Raw genomic sequence first — 18,743 nt, forward strand, 5'->3', positions numbered from 1 at the left:
CTGCGAGGAGAACCCGCTGAGCCCAGAGCCGGGGGGGAGGGAAGGTGGGAAGCACGGGATGGAACTGCCCCCAAGGGAACAGGTGGAGGGAAGGTGGGAAGCACGGGATGGAACTGCCCCACGGGAACAGTGGAGGGAAGGTGGGAAGCACGGGATGGAGGAAAGGTGGGAAGCACGGGATGGAACTGCCCCATGGGAACAGTGGAGGGAAGGTGGGAAGCACGGGATGGAGGAAAGGTGGGAAGCACAGGATGGAACTGCCCCATGGGAACAGTGGAGGGAAGGTGGGAAGCACAGGATGAAGGAAAGGTGGGAAGCACGGGATGGAACTGCCCCATGGGAACAGTGGAGGGAAGGTGGGAAGCACGGGATGGAACTGCCCCATGGGAACAGTGGAGGGAAGGTGGGAAGCACGGGATGGAACTGCCCCATGGGAACAGTGGAGGAAAGGTGGGAAGCACAGCATGGAACTGCCCCAAGGGAACAGGTGGAAGCACAGCATGGAACTGCCCCAAGGGAACAGTGGAGGGAAGGTGGGAAGCACAGGATGGAGGAAAGGTGGGAGCACAGGATGGAACTGCCCCATGGGAACAGTGGAGGGAAGGTGGGAAGCACGGGATGGAACTGCCCCAAGGGAACAGCCCACAGGGACATGGGGCAGGTCTGGCACAAACTGCTCCAAAGGGGCTGGGCCTGTGAGGATCAGCTCGTCCAGATATCCCGGGGAATGAAACCCACAGGGAATGGAAATGACTTAAAATATGGGATATTAGAATGATTATTAATTGTTACACTAAATTAATATTGTACATTAATTGTACTACATACTGATATGTTATATAATATATAAGATGTAATATATAATATTATATATTATAACATATACTATATTACATAAAACATATATTATATAAATACATAAATTCTACAAATTATATATCATATATTATATATTTTATAATATGTTATATATTATATATAGATTATATAAATATATACTGTCAGAATATATATATTATATTTATCCATATATAATGTATATAAGAGCACATAATATATACTACATATAAAGTACACATAATTAATGTAATTTATATATATATACATCTACATATTCTATAATTTTTTTATATATACATATTACATAACACATATAGTAATAATATATAATATATATCATATACTATATAAATAACATACACTATTTAATTTATTAAATAATACATAACATAATCTATATTATATATATGTTGTATATTATATTACTATATGTAATATATGTTATATGAATATATAGCTTATAAAATTACATATATGTATATGCATATATATGTGTTATATCTATATAACACAAAATAGTATAAGTAGTATATATATAATATATTATATAATTTATTATATAATTAGATTGCACAAGCTATATATAGTACTAACATTTATTATATAATATATGTAATACACAACATATATTATTTATTAAATAATATATAATATAATCTATATTATATATAATATATTATATATATTATATAATATCTATTTTATATATAATTGTATAATATATTATGTATGTTATATAATAATTATATTATATATGTTATATATTATATTATATATATTATATATTGTATACTATATATAATATATAATATACATAATATATATAATATATAATGTATAATATATGATATACATGATATATGATATACTATATATAATTACATAATATATATTATATATATACAATATAATATATATTATATAATAAAACATATCTAATATATTATAATATATATTAGATATATGGTATATATAATAGTTATATATAATTATACAATATAATCTATATTATATATGCTATATATTATATGTAACATATTATATGAATATATAGCTTATATTAATTACATATATGTATAAATTATATCTATTATATATTTCATTATATAATTGTATAATATTATATAATTTATGTAATATATATATAGTAACAATATCTATTATATACTATATATAATATACAACATGCATAATTTATTACATAACACATAATATAATCCATATTACATCTCTATAGTATATGTAATATATTATATGTTATATAAAATATTACATCTCTATATTATATATAACATATGATACATAAAATATTACATCTCCATATTATATGTAATATACTATATGTTATATAAAATATTACATCTCCATATTATATATATGTTATATAAAATATCACATCTCTATATTATATATTATATGTTATATAAAATATTACATCTCTGTATTATATATATTATATGTTATATAAATACGCAGCTCACACAAACAAACTACTCCTATATTTTATCTATCTAACACATTTTACCCGAACTCCAGGACCAGTCCCACAGGTGTATGTTCCAAACCCACCCCTAATGCCCCCCCAGAGCTCCCCTCCCGCCCCCCAGCCCGTGTCACCTTGTGCCACGTAGAGGATGGCCCGCGCCACGCGCAGCCGCCGCTCCCGCGCCGTCACCTCCAGCCCGTCCAGCAGCCGCATGGCGTGGGTGCGGTGCTGGGCCCGCTCCAGCTCCGGCCAGCGCCGCTCCGGCACTGCGGGACAGGGGACGGGGTCAGGGGCACGGCCGGGGCTCCGGCACCACGGGATAGGGAACGGGGTCAGGGGCACGGCCGGGGCTCCGGCACCATGGGATAGGGAATGGGGTCAGGGACACGACCGGGGCTCCGGCACTGCGGGAACAGGGTCAGGGACACGGCCCGGGGCTCCGGCACCATGGGATAGGGAATGGGGTCAGGGACACGACCGGGGCTCCGGCACCTCGGGAACAGGGTCAGGGACACGGCCCGGGGCTCCGGCACTGCGGGACAGGGGACAGGGTCAGGGGCACGGCCCGGGGCTCCGGCACCATGGGAATGGGGTCAGGGGCACGGCCCGGGGCCCTGGCACCATGGGATAGGGAACGGGGTCAGGGACACGGCCCGGGGCTCCGGCACCTCGGGAACAGGGTCAGGGACACGGCCCGGGGCTCCGGCACTGCGGGACAGGGGACAGGGTCAGGGGCACGGCCCGGGGCTCCGGCACCATGGGAATGGGGTCAGGGGCACGGCCCGGGGCTCCGGCACCATGGGATAGGGAATGGGGTCAGGGGCATGGCCCGGGGCTCTGGCACCGCGGGACAGGGAACGGGGTCAGGGGCACGGCCCGGGGCTCCAGCACCACAGGACAGGGGAATGGGGTCAGGGGCACGGCCCGGGGCTCCGGCACTGCGGGAACGGGGTCAGGGGCACGGCCCGGGGCTCCGGCACCGTGGGAAAACCACGACATCCCCAGAACCACAGCCGGCATCTGAGCAGGGAATGGGATCCAGCACCACGGGAAAACCAGGACATCCCCAGAACCACAGCCGGCATCCCCAGTAGGGAAGGGGATCCAGCTCCGTGGGAAACCACAACAGTGGGATGAGAGGATGGGACACACCCAAGGGATCCAGCACCACAGGAAAACCGCAACAGTGGGATGAGGGAATGGCACACACTCATGGACACTCATGGACACTCATGGACACGCCCAAGGGATCCAGCACCATGGGAAAGCACAACAATGGGATGAGAGGATGGGACACACCCATGGACACACCCAAGGGATCCAGCACCATGGGAAAGCACAACAGTGGGATGAGAGGATGGGACACACCCATGGACACACCCAAGGGATCCAGCACCATGGGAAAGCACAACAATGGGATGAGAGGATGAGACACACTCATGGACATGCCCAAGGGATCCAGCACGGTGGGAAAGCACAACAGTGGGATGAGGGAATGGGACATGCTCCAGGGATCCAGCACCACAGGGAACACGGTGCTGCTGGGAGCAATGGACACCCAGGGATGTGATGGACAGAGGGATTCTCCCACCTCCCACATGAGTCACAGACTCCGGGAATATCCACAGGGATCATCAGTCCAACTGCCCAGGATGCCCCAACAATCCCACCCTGTCCCTGAGAGTGTTGTCCAAACCCTCCTGGAGCTCTGGCAGCCTTGGGGCCGTGCCCACTGCCCTGGGGAGCCTGGGCAGTGCCAACCACCCTCTGGGAGAAGAACCTTGTCCTGAGATCCAACCTGAGCCTGCCCTGACACAGCTCCAGCCATTCCCTGGGTCCTGTCCCTGCTCACCCAGAGCAGAATCGGAGCTGCCCATCCCAGGAAGCTGCAGATCCCAATGAGCTCTGCCCTCAGGCTCCTCTTCTCCAGGAAGAGAGATCCCTGTCCCTCCCCAGGGGGTGACAGATCCATGGAAAAGCTCTTACTGTGGATCCTGAAGTCCTCCTCGAAGCACTTTCGGTTGAGCAGGAATTCTGGCCCCTCTGTGTAGCTGTAAAGCTCTGCCAAGAGAGGGGAAGCTCCAAAAACCTGCAGAGCTGCAACTTGGCAACTGCACTTTTAGCCTAAAAACTCAAAATTCCCCAAAAAACCCCACCCAGCATAAGGCTGACAACATTCATTAAATGGATCCCTTCCCTTTTAACATCCATCTGGTTTTTAAGGATAATGATGGAGCTGAGAGAGCTCCTTTAATTGTCCCAGCAGAGGAAGTCACTGGTTAATTGATGCCTCCCAAGAATTCCTCACCTGACAGCTCTGCTGCCCATTTATCCGTGTCTGCATATTCAAACTCCAGGTCTGGAGACTCCGAATAGCCCTGAAAAAAACCCAGGAAAAATCAGTTCAATTCCAGCACATCCCAGGAAACCCCCAAATCCCTGCAACAGCCACAATTCACCTCGTCCTCCTGCAGAGCCAGGGCTGTTTTTCCTGGTTTAGGGACCAGGAATGTCCCTGCGGCAGCACGAACGTTACCGAGGCAACTCCAACCCACCTCCTGCGGCTCCATCCGGGATGTGCCGCAGGGACTGCCCGGCTGGAGCCACTGCAGCACCCCCAGAACACCCTCCAGCACCCCCAAAACACTGGGGGAGCCCCCACAGCACAGCAAACACGGCAGGAGATGGGGAGGAAATTCTGTGGGATTAGGGGGCTCTCAGAGCTCCCACATTTCACACAGAATTGGAAAAATTTGGGCTATCCCCGCCCTCCCTCCCCCCCCCCCCCCCCCCCGTGCCATCGCGGGGAGGAGGTGTCAGCAGGATTGGTGAGGATGGAACTGTTCCAAACACTTCGGAGAGGCGGGAAAACCACCCAGGAGAAGCTTTAGACACAGAATATCAGCTCCCTTTAGGGAGGGACCCACGGAATTTCAGGGAATCCACCCCTGAGTGGGGCCAAAGTCTCCCGAATTTTGGGGAACCCAGACCCACAGCAAAACCCTCCCAAATTTCGGGGCACCCAATCCTGAGGGAGGGGGCAGACCCACAGCAAAACCTCCTGAATTTTGGGGCATCCACCCCTGAGGGGGAAACAGATCCACAGCAGGATTTTGGGGCACCCACTCTGAACGAGGGGCAGACCCAGAGCAGATCCCTCCCAAATCTGGGGGGCACCCAGACCCACCCCAGCCCCCTCCCAAATCCTGGGCCCCTGCGAGAGGGGCTGGCTCTGCACTGGGAGCTCCCCCCAGTCCATTCCAGGGCTGCCATCCCCCATCCCTGGGAGCAGGTGGCTCTGGGGCCATCACAGGGATGAAACACTCGCGAAAAGCCCCCTCGGCTCCACACACCCCCTGCCCCCCCGGCTCAGGGGGCACACCCCGGGACCCCGCCGTGCCCTTGGGGGGTCGGGTCCCTCTTCCCGGATCCACTTCTGCTCCGAGCATGGAAACGGGACCCCACAGCCCTCCGGGACGGGAACACCGGGAGAGCCCCGGGACGGGCCGGGAGAGCCCCGACTGGGGTGCTGGGGCCGAGCCAGCCCCGGGCTCCACCCCGGTCACACCGGCCCGGGGCTGGGGGAGGGAGGGATGGACGGAAAGGACGGGAACCGGCACCGAGCGAGCCCCGGCACCGACCCCGGGCTCCGGCTCCGCTGCCACCGCGGCTCGGGGAAACCGGGACCGCCCCTGGGAATCGGTACCGGAGCTGGTTCGGGACAACGGCCGGTCCGGGGCTGACCCGGAGGAAGGCGGGGCTGGAAACACCGCCCGGGCACGGGCACCGGCACCCACCGACAGCCGGCACCGCCAGGCACCGGACACACCGACAGCCGGCACCGCCAGACACCGGGCACCCCGGGCACGGACACACCGGGCACCCCGGGCACGGACACACCGGCACCGCGGGCACGGACACACCGGCACCCCGGGCACGGACACACCGGCACCCCGGGCACCGACACCCCCTCAGCCACCGGCACGGCCAGGCAGGCCCCGCCGAGCCCCGGCGCGGCCCGCCCCGCCCGGGCAGTGCCTCCCCGCTGACCTCGGAGTCCTTCCTGGGCGGCCGGGCCATGTCCCGGCCCCTGGCGGGCGCGGCCGCCCCGCCGCGGCCCCTGTTGTTGTTGTTGCCCGGTGCCGCTGCCGGGCCGGGCCCGGGGCCGCCGCCCGCCTCCATGGCGGCCGCTCCGCCGCCAGCTCTCGCGAGGACTCACCCCCTCCTCTCGCGGGAGCGGCAGCGACAGCCGGGGCAGCGCCGCCGCCATGTTGGGAGTGGCGCCGCGGGGCGCTCGGTGTGTCCGGTGGGTGCGATGGGGCTCCGCCGCCGCTCTCGCCGCCCCGCCGAGGCCGCCGCGTCACAGCCTGGCCCTGCCCGCCCCTGCTGGCCGCGGGCGGCGCGGCGACCGGGGCAAACGGGGCTCCGCCCCCGCGCCACCATACTGAGCGTGGCGCGGCACTGGGCGCCGCCATGTTGGGAGCGGCACTTCCGCCCCACGTGCCCCCGGCCACTGGAGGCCGCCATGTTGGGAGGGGCGGGGGGACAGATCCCAAATTTACGGGCCTGGAACGAGGGAATTCTCAAATCAAAGAGCTTGGGGGGCTCAGACCCCAAAGAGGGGGCGCCTGGCAGTGCTCAGAAGGGACCCGGATGGTGTCTAAAGCCCAAATGAAAGTGCCCAGAGGGGGTGAGACCCCAAAATTCCACAGTTCTAAGGACGCTCAGGGAATTCTGTTGGGACCCAAAATCCATCTGGAGGTGGCCAAATGCGGGTCTCATTCCCTACTCAGACACAGCTCAGGGTCCCCCCACGACACCAAATAAACCTTCCGGAACCACGAGTGCTCGGCTTTTCCTAATAGTTTAATTAGATTTAATGATTTATTGCTCATCTGCGAGGATTAATATTGCATTCATTAAAAATCATTCATATACAAAATAAACCTCTCCCTGCTGCTGCCCCCAGGCCCCCCCTGCCATGGCTTGTCCAGACACGGAGCCCTTGCGCCCCAAAAGGGTGGGAAAAGGGGGGGCCAGGATTCCCAAATGAGGGAGAATCCTGGCTCCTGGGAAAGGGGGGATGCTCCTGCTCCCAGTCCATCATCACAGGCGCCCTCCCAGCTCGCTGAGCCCTCCCAGTGAGGTTTGGGGGGTGGTGGAGGGGAATGTGATCCCCAAAATCTACAGGGAAGGCGAGGCGGGTGATCCCCAAAATCTGTGGAGCAACCCAGCAACATTCCAGGAGGAAACCAGGCAGGGTGGGAAGGGGATGAGAGGGGGGTGATCCACCAGCACCTCTCCCACCCCCCTCCTGTCCCCCACAGCCCCGCAAATTCCCAGGGGGATCCCGGGGACGGGGGAAGGAGCAGCTCCAATCCCGGGTTCCGCAGCATCTCCATGACCCCTGTACCGGGAGATGCCGGAATTGGGGCTGTTCCCGCCCTCCCCGGCGCTGGGGCAAGGACAGAGGCGGTTTGGGGAGGGGAAAAAGAGCCAAGAGAAACCTCCCGGGCTTGGAAGGAGCGTCTCCCACCCCCAGGAAAAGCTGCGGGAATGGGGAAGGGAAATGTCAGCAGAGGTGGGGTGAGGAAGGGGCTGGAAAACACACGGGAAAGGGACTGGAAAACACTTGGGAAAGAGGCTGGAGAACAGCTAGGGGAGAGCTGGGAGGGCCGGGACAGGGAGCAGAGGGCCCAGGGTGTGGGGAAGGCTCATCTCTGCATCCAGCTGGAAAAAAAATTAGGGAAATACCCCCCAAAAAAACCCCAGGCCCCCTGAACAACCCCCCCCCCCCGCCCGGTGCTTCCCATCGGGAGACAGGAAAGCAGCCACATCCTGGGAAACATCCCTTAGACATCCCCTTGGAACATCCCCACTCTTGAAAACAGCTCTGGAAGGACTGAGAAGGAAAAGAGGAAGAAAAAAACCAACTAAACGAAGAAAAAAATGGTTTAAAACTCAATTAAGGTGCAGTTTGGCTAAAAAAAACCCAAAAAAAAAAACCTGGGAGAGATGAGGATAATGCTGGGAAAAGCGACCCCCATCCGGATTCAAGATTAGCACCCTGAAAAAACTCCCCCCCGGGCCCAGGTGGCCACTAAAGCCGGGTCAGTGGCCACCAAAGCCGGGCCACGTCGGCACAGGGGCCTGGGGACCCCCCACCCCATTCCAGGCGTCCTGCAGGCTCCGCTCTGCTCCCGGGAAGCGCCCGGAGCAGGGATCTAGCAGCTAAAACTGGGCTCTTTAAGGCAATTTAGAAGTTGCAGAAATTCCACACAAAGAAAGAAAAGAGAAGAGAAGGAGAACGGAGCATCTCCGGATCCGCAGGGAGACCAGGGCGGGAAAAAACACCAAAGGAAAGCAAAACAAACCCATTGCTGCGGGAATGAAGTGCCCTGGGAACAGCAGGAAAGGGAAAACCTCTCCCAAAGCCAGGGCTGGGAATCACAGGCTTCAGCACATGGAAGCAAGAAGCAAATGCCAGGTTTGTCTGGTCAGGTCAGACTGAGATGTGATGGTGGGAAAGGGGGAGGAAAAGAAATCCTGGCCTTGAAACCACAGAGAAATGTAAAAACAGGAAAAATGGCTTCGGGGAGGGGGGGGGAAGGAACAATAAAAAAAAAGGTAAACCAAAATAAAAATGATTTTTAAAAATAATCTCTCGAATGTTGCCTTGTGTGGTCTGGTCCTTCTGGGAATGGTCCATCAGTATCTAGGAGAGAAGGGGCACAGTGAGGGCTGGAACACAGATCCTGGGAGTAGAGGCTGTGCCAGCGCCAGGGGATCCCAAATCATGGAATTCCAGACTGGTTTGGGTGGGGAGGGACCTTAAAGCACATCCCATCCCACCCCTGCCATGGGTAGGGACACCTTCCACTATCCCAGGTTGCTCCAGCGTGGCCTTGGACACTTCCAGGCTTGGGGCAGCCACAGCTTCTCTGGGAATTCCATCCCAGCCCCGCACCACCCTCACAGGGAAGAATTCCTCCCCAGTATTCAGTGGGAAGCCATTCCCTGTGTCCTGTCCCTCCATCCCTTGTCCCCAGTCCCTCTCCAGCTCTCCTGGAGCCCCTTTAGGCCCTGCAAGGGGCTCTCAGGTCTCCCTGGAGCCTTCCCTTCTCCAGGCTGAGCATTCCCAGCTCTCCCAGCCTCCAAATCAAAGGCTCTCCAGCCCTCGGAGCATCTGGATTCACTCCAGCAGCTCCACATCCTTCTGCTGCTGGAGGCACTTTCCAAAGCCCTGTCCCCGTGGATCTGGAGGTGCTCCCAGCCCTCACCTGTAGTAGTTGGGTTTGAAGGGCCCGTTCTTGTTGAGCCCCAGGTACTTGGCCTGGTCGTCCGTGAGCTCCGTCAGGTGGGCGTCGAACGAGGGCAGGTGCAGGCTGGCCACGTACTCATCTGGGAATGGGGCAGGGAAAATGGGATCAGGGGGACCCACACCCCCCTCACACCCCAGGGAGCTGAGGGGGGGGTCACCATCGCCACCATCACCATCACCCCCCCGGAGTCACCACAACCCAACGGCTGGAGCAGAGCTGAGCCCAAGCCTGGGCTGGATGTGCCCCCAAAGGCACCAGGATGGCATGGAAAACCCTGGAGAAACCCTGGGGAAGGGAGCATAAGGAGAGGGGATGCCTCCCACGCTGCGGGATACCAAGGGAAATAAATCAAACCACCCCCACTCGTTTCCAAGTTGCTGCCTCTGCTGGTTTCCCTGAACTCCTTCTCCCTCTGGAAGTGTTTCCCAGCCCTGGGGTGAGTTTTTTCCTGACATCTCACACAGCTGGCGCACAGAATTCCTAAGGAATTCTTCACTCACCCATCTTCTTGGGCAGCAGGTAAACGTCCTGCTTGTAGCGGCCCTCGGGAGCATTGTAGAGCTCAATCAGAGCCAGAGCCTGTGGAGAGCACAGGGATAAAATTTGGGAATGCTCAGGGACAGCCCAGGAACACCCAGGGATGGCCACCAGCCACGGCAGCACAGGGACAGTGACAAGGACTTGGGAGCCACAGGGAGGGCACAACCATTTCCAAGGTGCCCTGAGGGAAAGGCTCCCAGCTCAGGGCATGTCCAGAATCCCTCTGGGAAGGGGGTCAGGGTCAGGGATGAGGGGATGACGAGCTGTTTGTAGCAGCTGGGAAAAACCCCATGGAAAAACATGAGGATGGAGGACAATGGAGCAGCTCTGCCTCTCTTAAACCTCTGAGAGCTGCTGTGCCACGAGGGAAGGGGGGGATTGCCAGTCCCTGCATGTTCCCAGCCCCACCAGTGTCCAAGTTCCCAACCCCATCAATCTCCCCCTTGTTCCCAGTCCTACCAATCCCCTCCCTGTTCCCAACCCCACCAGTCTCCCCATGATCCCCGTCCTACCAGTGTCCTCCAGTCCCACCAGTCCCCTCCATGTTCCCAGTCCCACCAGCCTTGCTTTGAGGTAAGCCCTAAACCTGTCCTAGGGGGCTTAAACCTCAGCTGGGGGAGTTTAAACCTCTGCTGGGGAGCTTAAATCTGTGCTGTGGGGATTGGAATCTGTGCTGGGGGGCTTAACCTGTGCTTTGGGGGCTTGAAACCTGAGTTCAGGGGGCTGAAACCCGTGCTGGGGGGCCTAAACTTGTGCTTGAGGGGCTCAAGCCCATCTCCCAGCCCAGCAGGAGATCTGTGTCATTCGAAATCTGCGCCATTTCAAAGCTCACCCAAAACTTCCTGCACCCAAAACACCAAGTTCCCACCACCATTAATCCACCCCAGGGAAGAGGGGGTTCCTGTGGTATTCCAAGGCCCCACCCCAGGGTGTTCCCAAAGCATCTTCACCCCCGAGGCCCCTCCTGGGTACAGACCTGAGTGGTGGCTGTGATGGAGAGGACAAAGGTGGGAACTGTGGAGCAGCTCAGGTTGAGCAGCCGGCCCTGGGGGAGAGCAGGAGTCACCCCAAATCCAAACCCAGTCGACATTCCAGGTGGGATTCACCTCCACCCCCTCCCGAGAGCCACTTTTGTGCCCAGAGCATCCCAACTGTGTCCCAGCTCCCACCCCAGCCCTGAGCTTCAAGGCTGGGGAGTGTTGTGGTCCCTGGAAAAGCCAGTCCCTCCCTCCTGCCAGAGCAGCTCCAGTGGGAAGAAGAGGAGCCAGATTCCTGCCTGGGAATCCCTGGCACAGCTGGAGCAGGTGGGTTTGGCTGAGGGGTCTGACAGACCCAGCTGTGGGTGCGTGTGGGACAGGACACACACCCCTGCCTCAAGAAAAGGACAGAAAAAATAATAAATAAAAAATAATAAATACAATAATAAACCCTTTTCTGAGCCCTGAAACTCCTCCCAGTGCTTTTCCACCTGGATAAACCCATGGTTTCCCACCAGGAACTGTGGCCCAGCTCCCCACACACCTCAGCCAGCAGCACCACCCGCTTCCCATCGGGCCAGATGACGTGATCCACCTGGGAACGCACCCGCTCCCACGTCAGCTCGGGGGTCCTCAGGCTGGTCTGCAAGAGGAGGAGGGAGAGCTGGAGCCACGGGAGGAGGAGCAGGGTGGGCCAGCCCGCGGGGCTGAACTCACCACGTCGATCTCGGTGTTGGAGTGGCCCATGTTGCAGACGATGCAGCTGTTCTTCATCCGGTCCAGGTGCTCCCGCGTCACCACGTTCTTGTTCCCTGCAGGAACAGCAAAACCAAACCCCCTGGGTTCTCATTCCCTGAACTCCAGCTGGAGAAGCTCAGCTTGGGGCAACATCTGATGAACTTCCCACCAGGACGAGGCTCCTCCTGGTCGGGACAGCGGAGAAACATGTGGGACAAGTGCTGTCATGGGATGTCCTGAGCTGGAAGGGACCCGCAAGGATCAGCAACCTCTGGCCCTGCCCAGGACACCCCAAAATCCCACCCTGTCCCTGAGAGCGTTGTCCAAACCCTCCTGGAGCTCTGGCAGCCTTGGTGCTGTGCCCACTGCCCTGGGGAGCCTGGGCAGTGCCCAACCAGCCTCTGGGGGAAGAACCTTTCCCTGAGATCCAACCTGAGCCTGCCCTGACACAGCTCCAGCTGTTCCCTGGGGTCCTGTCCCTGCTCACACAGAGCAGAGATTGGAGCTGCAGACCCCAAATCTTTGATCTTTTGTCCCGTGAATTAACCAGGAGACCCCCAAATCCCCTCAGGACACTGGGATGTCCCTCCGCCCCGGGACATGGGACTGTGGCCAAATATCAGAGGGGGGAGGAGGAGGAAAAGCTCTTTCCAAAGTCCAGCTACTGCTCCTGGAAAATAAGGAGCACACAGCAGCAAAGTGTCCTTGGGAGTTGCCTTGGGAATGACTGCTCCAGCCTCCTCCAGCCCTACCTGTGCAGGTGATGACCACATCCACCTGACGGATCACTTCGCTCAGCTTCACCACCCGAAACCCATCCATGCTGGAACAAACAGGGAGAGAGGGATCACAACGAGCAGGAGAAGCCTGTTCCCTCCCCACCCCAGGCCAGGAGGGAACCCAGCAGCTCCAAACTGCTCCTGCCCAGCCAGGGAATCCTCCACCCCCCCAGGGCAGTGGATGCTGAGGAAGGGCTGTGCAATGGCTGTCCAACCTCCTCCACACACCTCACACCCCTCAACAGCTTCTACCAAAACAACCAACTATGGAAATATTTCCCACTCTTGATTCCAGTGTTTTATACGCTGGAAATACCTTTTATTTCCAAAGGAGCAGCCTCCCCAGGCCAGCCAGGGAACACCTTCTGTGTGGGACCCACGCCCTGAAATCCACCCCGTCACACCCCCACAAAGGGTTTATTCCCCAAAATGACCCCCAGGTCATCCTGGCTCTGTTCCAGCCTCTGGGAAGGGTTTGGAAGGGGCTGAAGAGCAGATGGAGAGATGCTGCCAGGCAGCAGGGAGCACCTTACCAGGCCTGGAGGGCGCAGATGGGGTCGATCTCGGTGACGTACACGATGGCCCCCAGGGCCTTGAGGGCAGCACAGCAGCCCTTCCCCACCTGCAGAGAGCAGCGTGAGGGGGGCACGGCCACAGCAGGGCCACAACCCCTTCCTGACCCATCCCAGGCTGGGACATCCTCATCCCAACCATCTGCCTGGTGCCAGGGGCAGCTCAGGAGGTACCTGGAGAGTGGCACAGCTGACACAAGCCCAGCTCCCCCCTTCAAGGCTCCCAGCTTCCCACTGCCAGAGGGCAGGGTTAGATGGGATATCAGCAGGGAATTCCTCCCTGGGAGGGGCTGGGATGGGTTTTCCAGAAGATGCCCCATCCCTGTAAGTGTCCAAGGCCAGGTTGGATGGGGCTTGGAGAAACCTGGGATAGTGGAAGGTGTCCCTGCCCAGGGCAGGGGGTAGAAGTGGATGAGCTTTAAGGTCCCTTCCCACCCAAACAGTCCTGGGATTCCATGACTCTGGAGCCCCTCTGCTCTGGACTCAGGCTGGGAGAGCTGGGAATGTTCCCCTGGAGAAAAGAAGGCTCCAGGAACACCTTGAAGCCCCTTCCAGTGCCTAAAGGGGCTCCAGGAGAGCTGGAAAGGGACTGGGGACAAGGGATGGAGGGACAGGACACAGGGAATGGCTTCACACTGCCAAAGGGAGGGTTAGATGGGATATTGGGAAGGAATTCTTCCCTGTGAGGGTGGTGCAGGGCTGGGATGGAATTCCCAGAGAAGCTGTGGCTGCCCCATCCCTGGAAGTGTCCAAGGCCAGGTTGGACAGGGCTTGGAGCAATCTGGGATAGTGGAAGCTGTCCCTGCCTGTGGCTCACGAGGTGAGCTTTAAGGTCCCTTCCAACCCAAACCATTCCAGGATTCCATGGTTCTACGACTCCCCTGCTTTGAAGAAGTCCAGTAAAACTCAGGACAGGCCCTGGAGACAACGACTCCCAGCACAACTCCCAGAGGCCGGCCCAGAGCCCTGGATGAGAGCCTTGGTGGGGCAGAGCTGGGCTCCACTGGTGCCTGAATAAATCAGGGAGCGAATTCCTGCTGGGAAGAGCCTTTGCAGCTCCTGCCAGGCCCCGCTCAGTGTGGGAGGACAAACACCCACACAGACATGCACAGATGGAGGGAAGGTGGCAGCTCCCTGCAGTTCCAGGGCAGAATCAGTGACAAGCCTGTGAGATGATCCCCCTCTGCCAGAACATTACTCCCAGGAAGCTGCAGCCTGTCCCTGCTTGGTGAGAGCCAGGCTGGAGCTGAACTGGGGCCAGGGACAGCAGATGGAGCCCCGTGGGGAGCTGTGGCTCAGCCCAGTGTTCCCAGCAGTGTCAGCTGTGCAGCCCAGCTAATCTGCAGCAAACTGGGAAACCTGAGCCCTGATCTCTGTGAGATTTCCCTGGTAATCACTCCCCAGGTCGGATCCGCTCCTTCTGGCAGGGACAAGGGCTCTTGGCAGAGGGAAGTGGCGGGTGCTGGGCTCAGGGGAGGCCAGCACAGCTCACGGAACTCACCTCCCCATAACCACAAACCACCACCTGCTTCCCTCCAAACATCACATCCGTCGTCCTCTTCAGGCTGGGGGACAGAGAGAGACCCGTGTTGGGAGGAGCCACCCCCCAGAACCAGGCCCTGCAGGGCACAGCAGAGTCTGAGCCCCGCTCAGGAGGAGCCAGAGCCAAACCCACCCGTGGGAAGTGCCAGGAGGGGCAGCAGGACTCACCCATCCAGGATGGATTCCCGGCAGCAGTACAGGTTGTCGAACTTCTGCTTGGTGACGGAGTCGTTCACGTTCATGGCTGGGACACACAACTTCCCAGCCTTGGAGAGCTGGTACAGCCTGGCAGAGGGCACAGGCAGGTCAGGGCAGGCGGCAGCAATCCCTGAGGGATGTCCCTAAGGATCAGCATTCCCAAATTCCCCACCTGTGCACGCCAGTCACGCTCTCCTCCACGATCCCTCGGATCTTCTTGAACACGCTGGGATATTTCTTATAAACCCAGTGGGTCAGGTCCCCACCATCGTCCAGGATCTGGGAAAAACACAGAGCAGTCAGGCCTCCCACAGGGAAAAGCACTGGCTGGGGACAGGATGGGGGAAAAGAGGTGGAGAACGTCTTGAGGCACTGCCGGAGGGCCAGGACTCCTGCCTGCAACTCGGGGTCTCCTCCCAGCACGGAGGGTTCCTTACCCCTGCGAGGAGCTGCGGGATCCCAACGGGATTTCCTGCCTCTCCTACTGCTCTGCAGCCTGGACATGTGAGCACAGGCAGCACTAACTAACCCGGCTGAGCTCAGCACGGCACAACATCCACCCTGGAAGCAAACGGGAGAGGAGAGGCTGCGGGAGCTGCACGGACACGGACATGGCCTGGGGACCACGGCCCCTGACCGGGGGGGACATCGGCCCAGCAAGGGAGACATCCCAACTCTGGGAGAGAGGGGTGGGATCTGAGCAGCTGGGAGAGCTCCCACAGCGGGAAAGAGGTCCCGTGTTCCTTGGCTGTCCCGTGTTCCTTGGCTCACAGCAGCTCCATCAGGAGCTGTTCCCATGTCACTGGGATGTGCCAATGTCTCTGCAGCTCCATTAGGAGCTGTTCCCATGTCATTGGGATGTGCCAGCCCAGGGAATCATCCCTGCAGCTCCATCAGGAGCTGTTCCCATGTCATTGGGATGTGCCAATGTCTCTGCAGCTCCATCAGGAGCTGATCCTGTACCTTTGAGATGTGCCAGCCCAGGACGCTGTCCCTGCAGCTCCACCAGGAGCTGTTCCCAGCCCAGGACATTGTTCCTGCAGCTCCACCAGGAGCTGTTCCCAGCCCAGGACGTTGTCCCTGCAGCTCCACCAGGAGCTGTTCCCAAGCCTGAACACTGCCTTGGCAGCTCCCAATGCTCCCATGGCCGCTCCCAACCCAGCTCCAGGTGTGGTTCTCCAGGCCCCTGACTGGAAGCCCCCCGGGATGGCAGGACAGCCCCAGGAGCGCGGGAATGGCAGGAGCAGGAGCAGGAGCAGGAGCAGGAGCAGGAGGAGCCCTCACCATGTTGGGCTGCCAGCCGTCCACGTTGACACAGCGGTCGATGCACCACCAGAAATCATCCTCCGACTCCCCTTTCCAGGCGAACACGGCCACCCCTGGAAGAACAGGAGCATCCCTGGCACCTCCTGGGCCTGGCAGAGCCCTGTCCTGCTCCGCCAGCTCCGGGAAAACACGGACACAGGGGCAAGGGCCGTGCCAGGGTCACAGCACAGCCCAGGACAGGGGTACACCTGCCCATCCCTCCCGAAAAGATACTCCCTGAAAATAGTAATTCCCTAAAAGATAAATATGAAATGAGAAAAAAAAAATTATAAAATAAACGAGATTAAAATAAATAAAGAATAAAGAATAAATAAATAAAAAATAATATTAAAAAAATGAGAATAAATGCATAAAACGAAAAAATACTGTTAAAAAATAATTATTAGGATAAACATAAATTGAGTAAAAATAAATAAATAAAATAGTATTAAAATTAACAAATAAAAATTAAAATAAATGATAGACAATAATTAAATAAAAATAAAATAAATTTTCATTACAATAATAATAAATAAAATACTATTAAAATAACAATAAATAAAATACTATTAAAATAGATAAATATAAAAGAAAATATTAATAAAATAACTATTAAAATAATAAGTAAACTATTAATAAAAATTAAAATAAATTATTAATAAATAATGATAAGTAAATAGCTAAAATAAGATTAAAATAAATAAAAATTAATTTAAACAAATAAATAAAATACACACAATTAAGACAAATAATAAAAATAAAATATTTTATAAAAAATACAATAAAAAATAAAATAAGCTAGGCATAAATAAAAATAAGCTAGGCATAAATAAAAATAGAAAGCCCAAAATAAATTAGAGAAATAAATATAAAATTAAAAATCATAAATAGGAAACTCCCTAAAAATGATCCCCTAAAGCAGCTCCCATCACTCACCAGCCTCTGCCAGGGCAGCAGCCACCTCGTTCTGTGTGGAGTAAATGTTACAGGCGGCCCAGCGGCACTGGGCACCCAGGGCACAGAGGGTCTCGATGAGCACCTGGGGAGGGAAACAGGGATCAGGGATACAGGGATACAGGGATACAGGGATCCAGGGATACAGGGGCACCCAGGGCACAGAGTGTCTCGATGAGCACCTGGGGAGGGAAACAGGGATCAGGGATCAGGGATACAGGGATATACAGGGACACCCAGGGCACAGAGGGTCTCTATCAGCACCTGGGGAGGGAAACAGGGATCAGGGAAACAGGGATACAGGGATCAGGGATCAGGGATACAGGGATATACAGGGGCACCCAGGGCACAGAGCGTCTCTATGAGCACCTGGGGAGGGAAACAGGGATCAGGGATCAGGGAAACAGGGATCAGGGACACCCAGGGCACAGAGCGTCTCAATGAGCACCTGGAGAGGGAAACAGGGATCAGGGAAACAGGGATACAGGGATCAGGGAAACAGGGATACAGGGATCAGGGATCAGGAATACAGGGATACAGGGATACAGGGATACAGGGATCAGGGATACAGGGATACAGGGATACAAGGACACAGGGATACAGGGATCAGGGATACAGGGGCACCCAGGGCACAGAGCGTCTCTATCAGCACCTGGAACAGGGATACAGGGATACAGGGATCAGGGACACCCAGGGCACAGAGTGTCTTGATGAGCACCTGGGACAGGGATACAGGGATCAGGGATACAGGGATACAGGGATACAGGGATCAGGGACACCCAGGGCACAGAGCGTCTCGATGAGCACCTGGAGAGGGATACAAGGATCAGGGATCAGGGATCAGGGATCAGGGATACAGGGATCAGGGATCAGGAATACAGGGATACAGGGATACAGAGACACCCAGGGCACAGAGCATCTCAATCAGCACCTGGGAACAGGGGCAGGGATCAGGGATATCCCAGGGATCAGGGATACCACAGGGATCAGGGATATCCCAGGGATCAGGGATATCCTGGGATCAGAGATATCCAGGGATCAGGGATACCCCAGGGATAGAGGATACCCAGGGATCAGGATACCCCAGGGATCAGGGATACCCTGGAATCAGGGATACCCTGGGATCAGGGACACCCCAGGATCATGGAAGGCCTGGGGCAGCAGTGACAGGCACAGGAACCAATCCCAGATCAGCTCCTGGGGAAAGGCTGCAACAGAACCTTCCCAAAGTGTTCCTGGAGTTCTGAAGGTGCCTTTCCCAAGGCTGGGATTGTGTTCCCCAGGGAACAGGGGGGCTCTCCCCGGGACTCACCGCGGTCTGGGCCGTGATGTGGGTGCAGCCCACGATCTTGGCTCCAGCCAAAGGCTTCTCCCCCTGGGCTCTTTTCCTGAGTGAAATCAGAGCAGACATGTCTGCAAAAGGAAGAGAGGGGTTAATGCCGGCTCTGTCCGGAGCTGCTGGAGCTCCTCTCCCACTTTTGGGCTCTCCC

At 54.8% G+C, this 18,743-nt stretch overlaps 1 protein-coding gene and 1 long non-coding RNA gene across 7 annotated transcripts in view; one reads left to right on the forward strand and one right to left on the reverse strand.

Moving 5' to 3' along the window:
- The window catches only part of STRIP1 (striatin interacting protein 1), a 46,443-nt gene that overhangs the window by 10,848 nt on the left and 16,852 nt on the right, over nucleotides 1–18,743 (reverse strand). The window contains exons 4-23 of the mRNA XM_051771703.1: nucleotides 18,566–18,666; nucleotides 17,236–17,338; nucleotides 16,279–16,373; nucleotides 15,167–15,273; nucleotides 14,965–15,081; nucleotides 14,756–14,819; nucleotides 13,216–13,304; nucleotides 12,656–12,726; nucleotides 11,883–11,977; nucleotides 11,710–11,808; nucleotides 11,165–11,233; nucleotides 10,149–10,227; nucleotides 9,607–9,727; nucleotides 7,634–7,781; nucleotides 6,772–6,892; nucleotides 6,033–6,619; nucleotides 4,786–5,040; nucleotides 4,635–4,704; nucleotides 4,313–4,387; nucleotides 2,458–2,592 (exon numbers count right to left, since the gene is read on the reverse strand). Coding sequence (XP_051627663.1) covers nucleotides 2,458–2,592; nucleotides 4,313–4,387; nucleotides 4,635–4,704; nucleotides 4,786–5,040; nucleotides 6,033–6,619; nucleotides 6,772–6,892; nucleotides 7,634–7,781; nucleotides 9,607–9,727; nucleotides 10,149–10,227; nucleotides 11,165–11,233; nucleotides 11,710–11,808; nucleotides 11,883–11,977; nucleotides 12,656–12,726; nucleotides 13,216–13,304; nucleotides 14,756–14,819; nucleotides 14,965–15,081; nucleotides 15,167–15,273; nucleotides 16,279–16,373; nucleotides 17,236–17,338; nucleotides 18,566–18,666 — 2,601 coding nt within the window. The remainder of the gene's footprint in view (nucleotides 1–2,457; nucleotides 2,593–4,312; nucleotides 4,388–4,634; nucleotides 4,705–4,785; nucleotides 5,041–6,032; nucleotides 6,620–6,771; nucleotides 6,893–7,633; nucleotides 7,782–9,606; nucleotides 9,728–10,148; nucleotides 10,228–11,164; nucleotides 11,234–11,709; nucleotides 11,809–11,882; nucleotides 11,978–12,655; nucleotides 12,727–13,215; nucleotides 13,305–14,755; nucleotides 14,820–14,964; nucleotides 15,082–15,166; nucleotides 15,274–16,278; nucleotides 16,374–17,235; nucleotides 17,339–18,565; nucleotides 18,667–18,743) is intronic.
- LOC127462816 (uncharacterized) lies at nucleotides 9–690 on the forward strand. Of its 6 annotated transcripts, none has more exons than XR_007900562.1 (4): nucleotides 9–140; nucleotides 213–487; nucleotides 524–558; nucleotides 605–690. It is a non-coding gene; the product is annotated as an uncharacterized LOC127462816 (long non-coding RNA). The 6 variants fall into 6 exon arrangements; XR_007900561.1 differs by having other exon boundaries at nucleotides 213–309; nucleotides 357–487; nucleotides 524–668; XR_007900563.1 differs by having other exon boundaries at nucleotides 238–309; nucleotides 357–487; nucleotides 524–668.

This window comes from Manacus candei, unplaced genomic scaffold (assembly GCF_025592945.1).
Source record: "Manacus candei isolate 608988 ecotype Guabito, Panama unplaced genomic scaffold, ASM2559294v1 h1tg000139l, whole genome shotgun sequence".
NCBI classification, from domain to species: Eukaryota; Metazoa; Chordata; class Aves; order Passeriformes; family Pipridae; genus Manacus; species Manacus candei.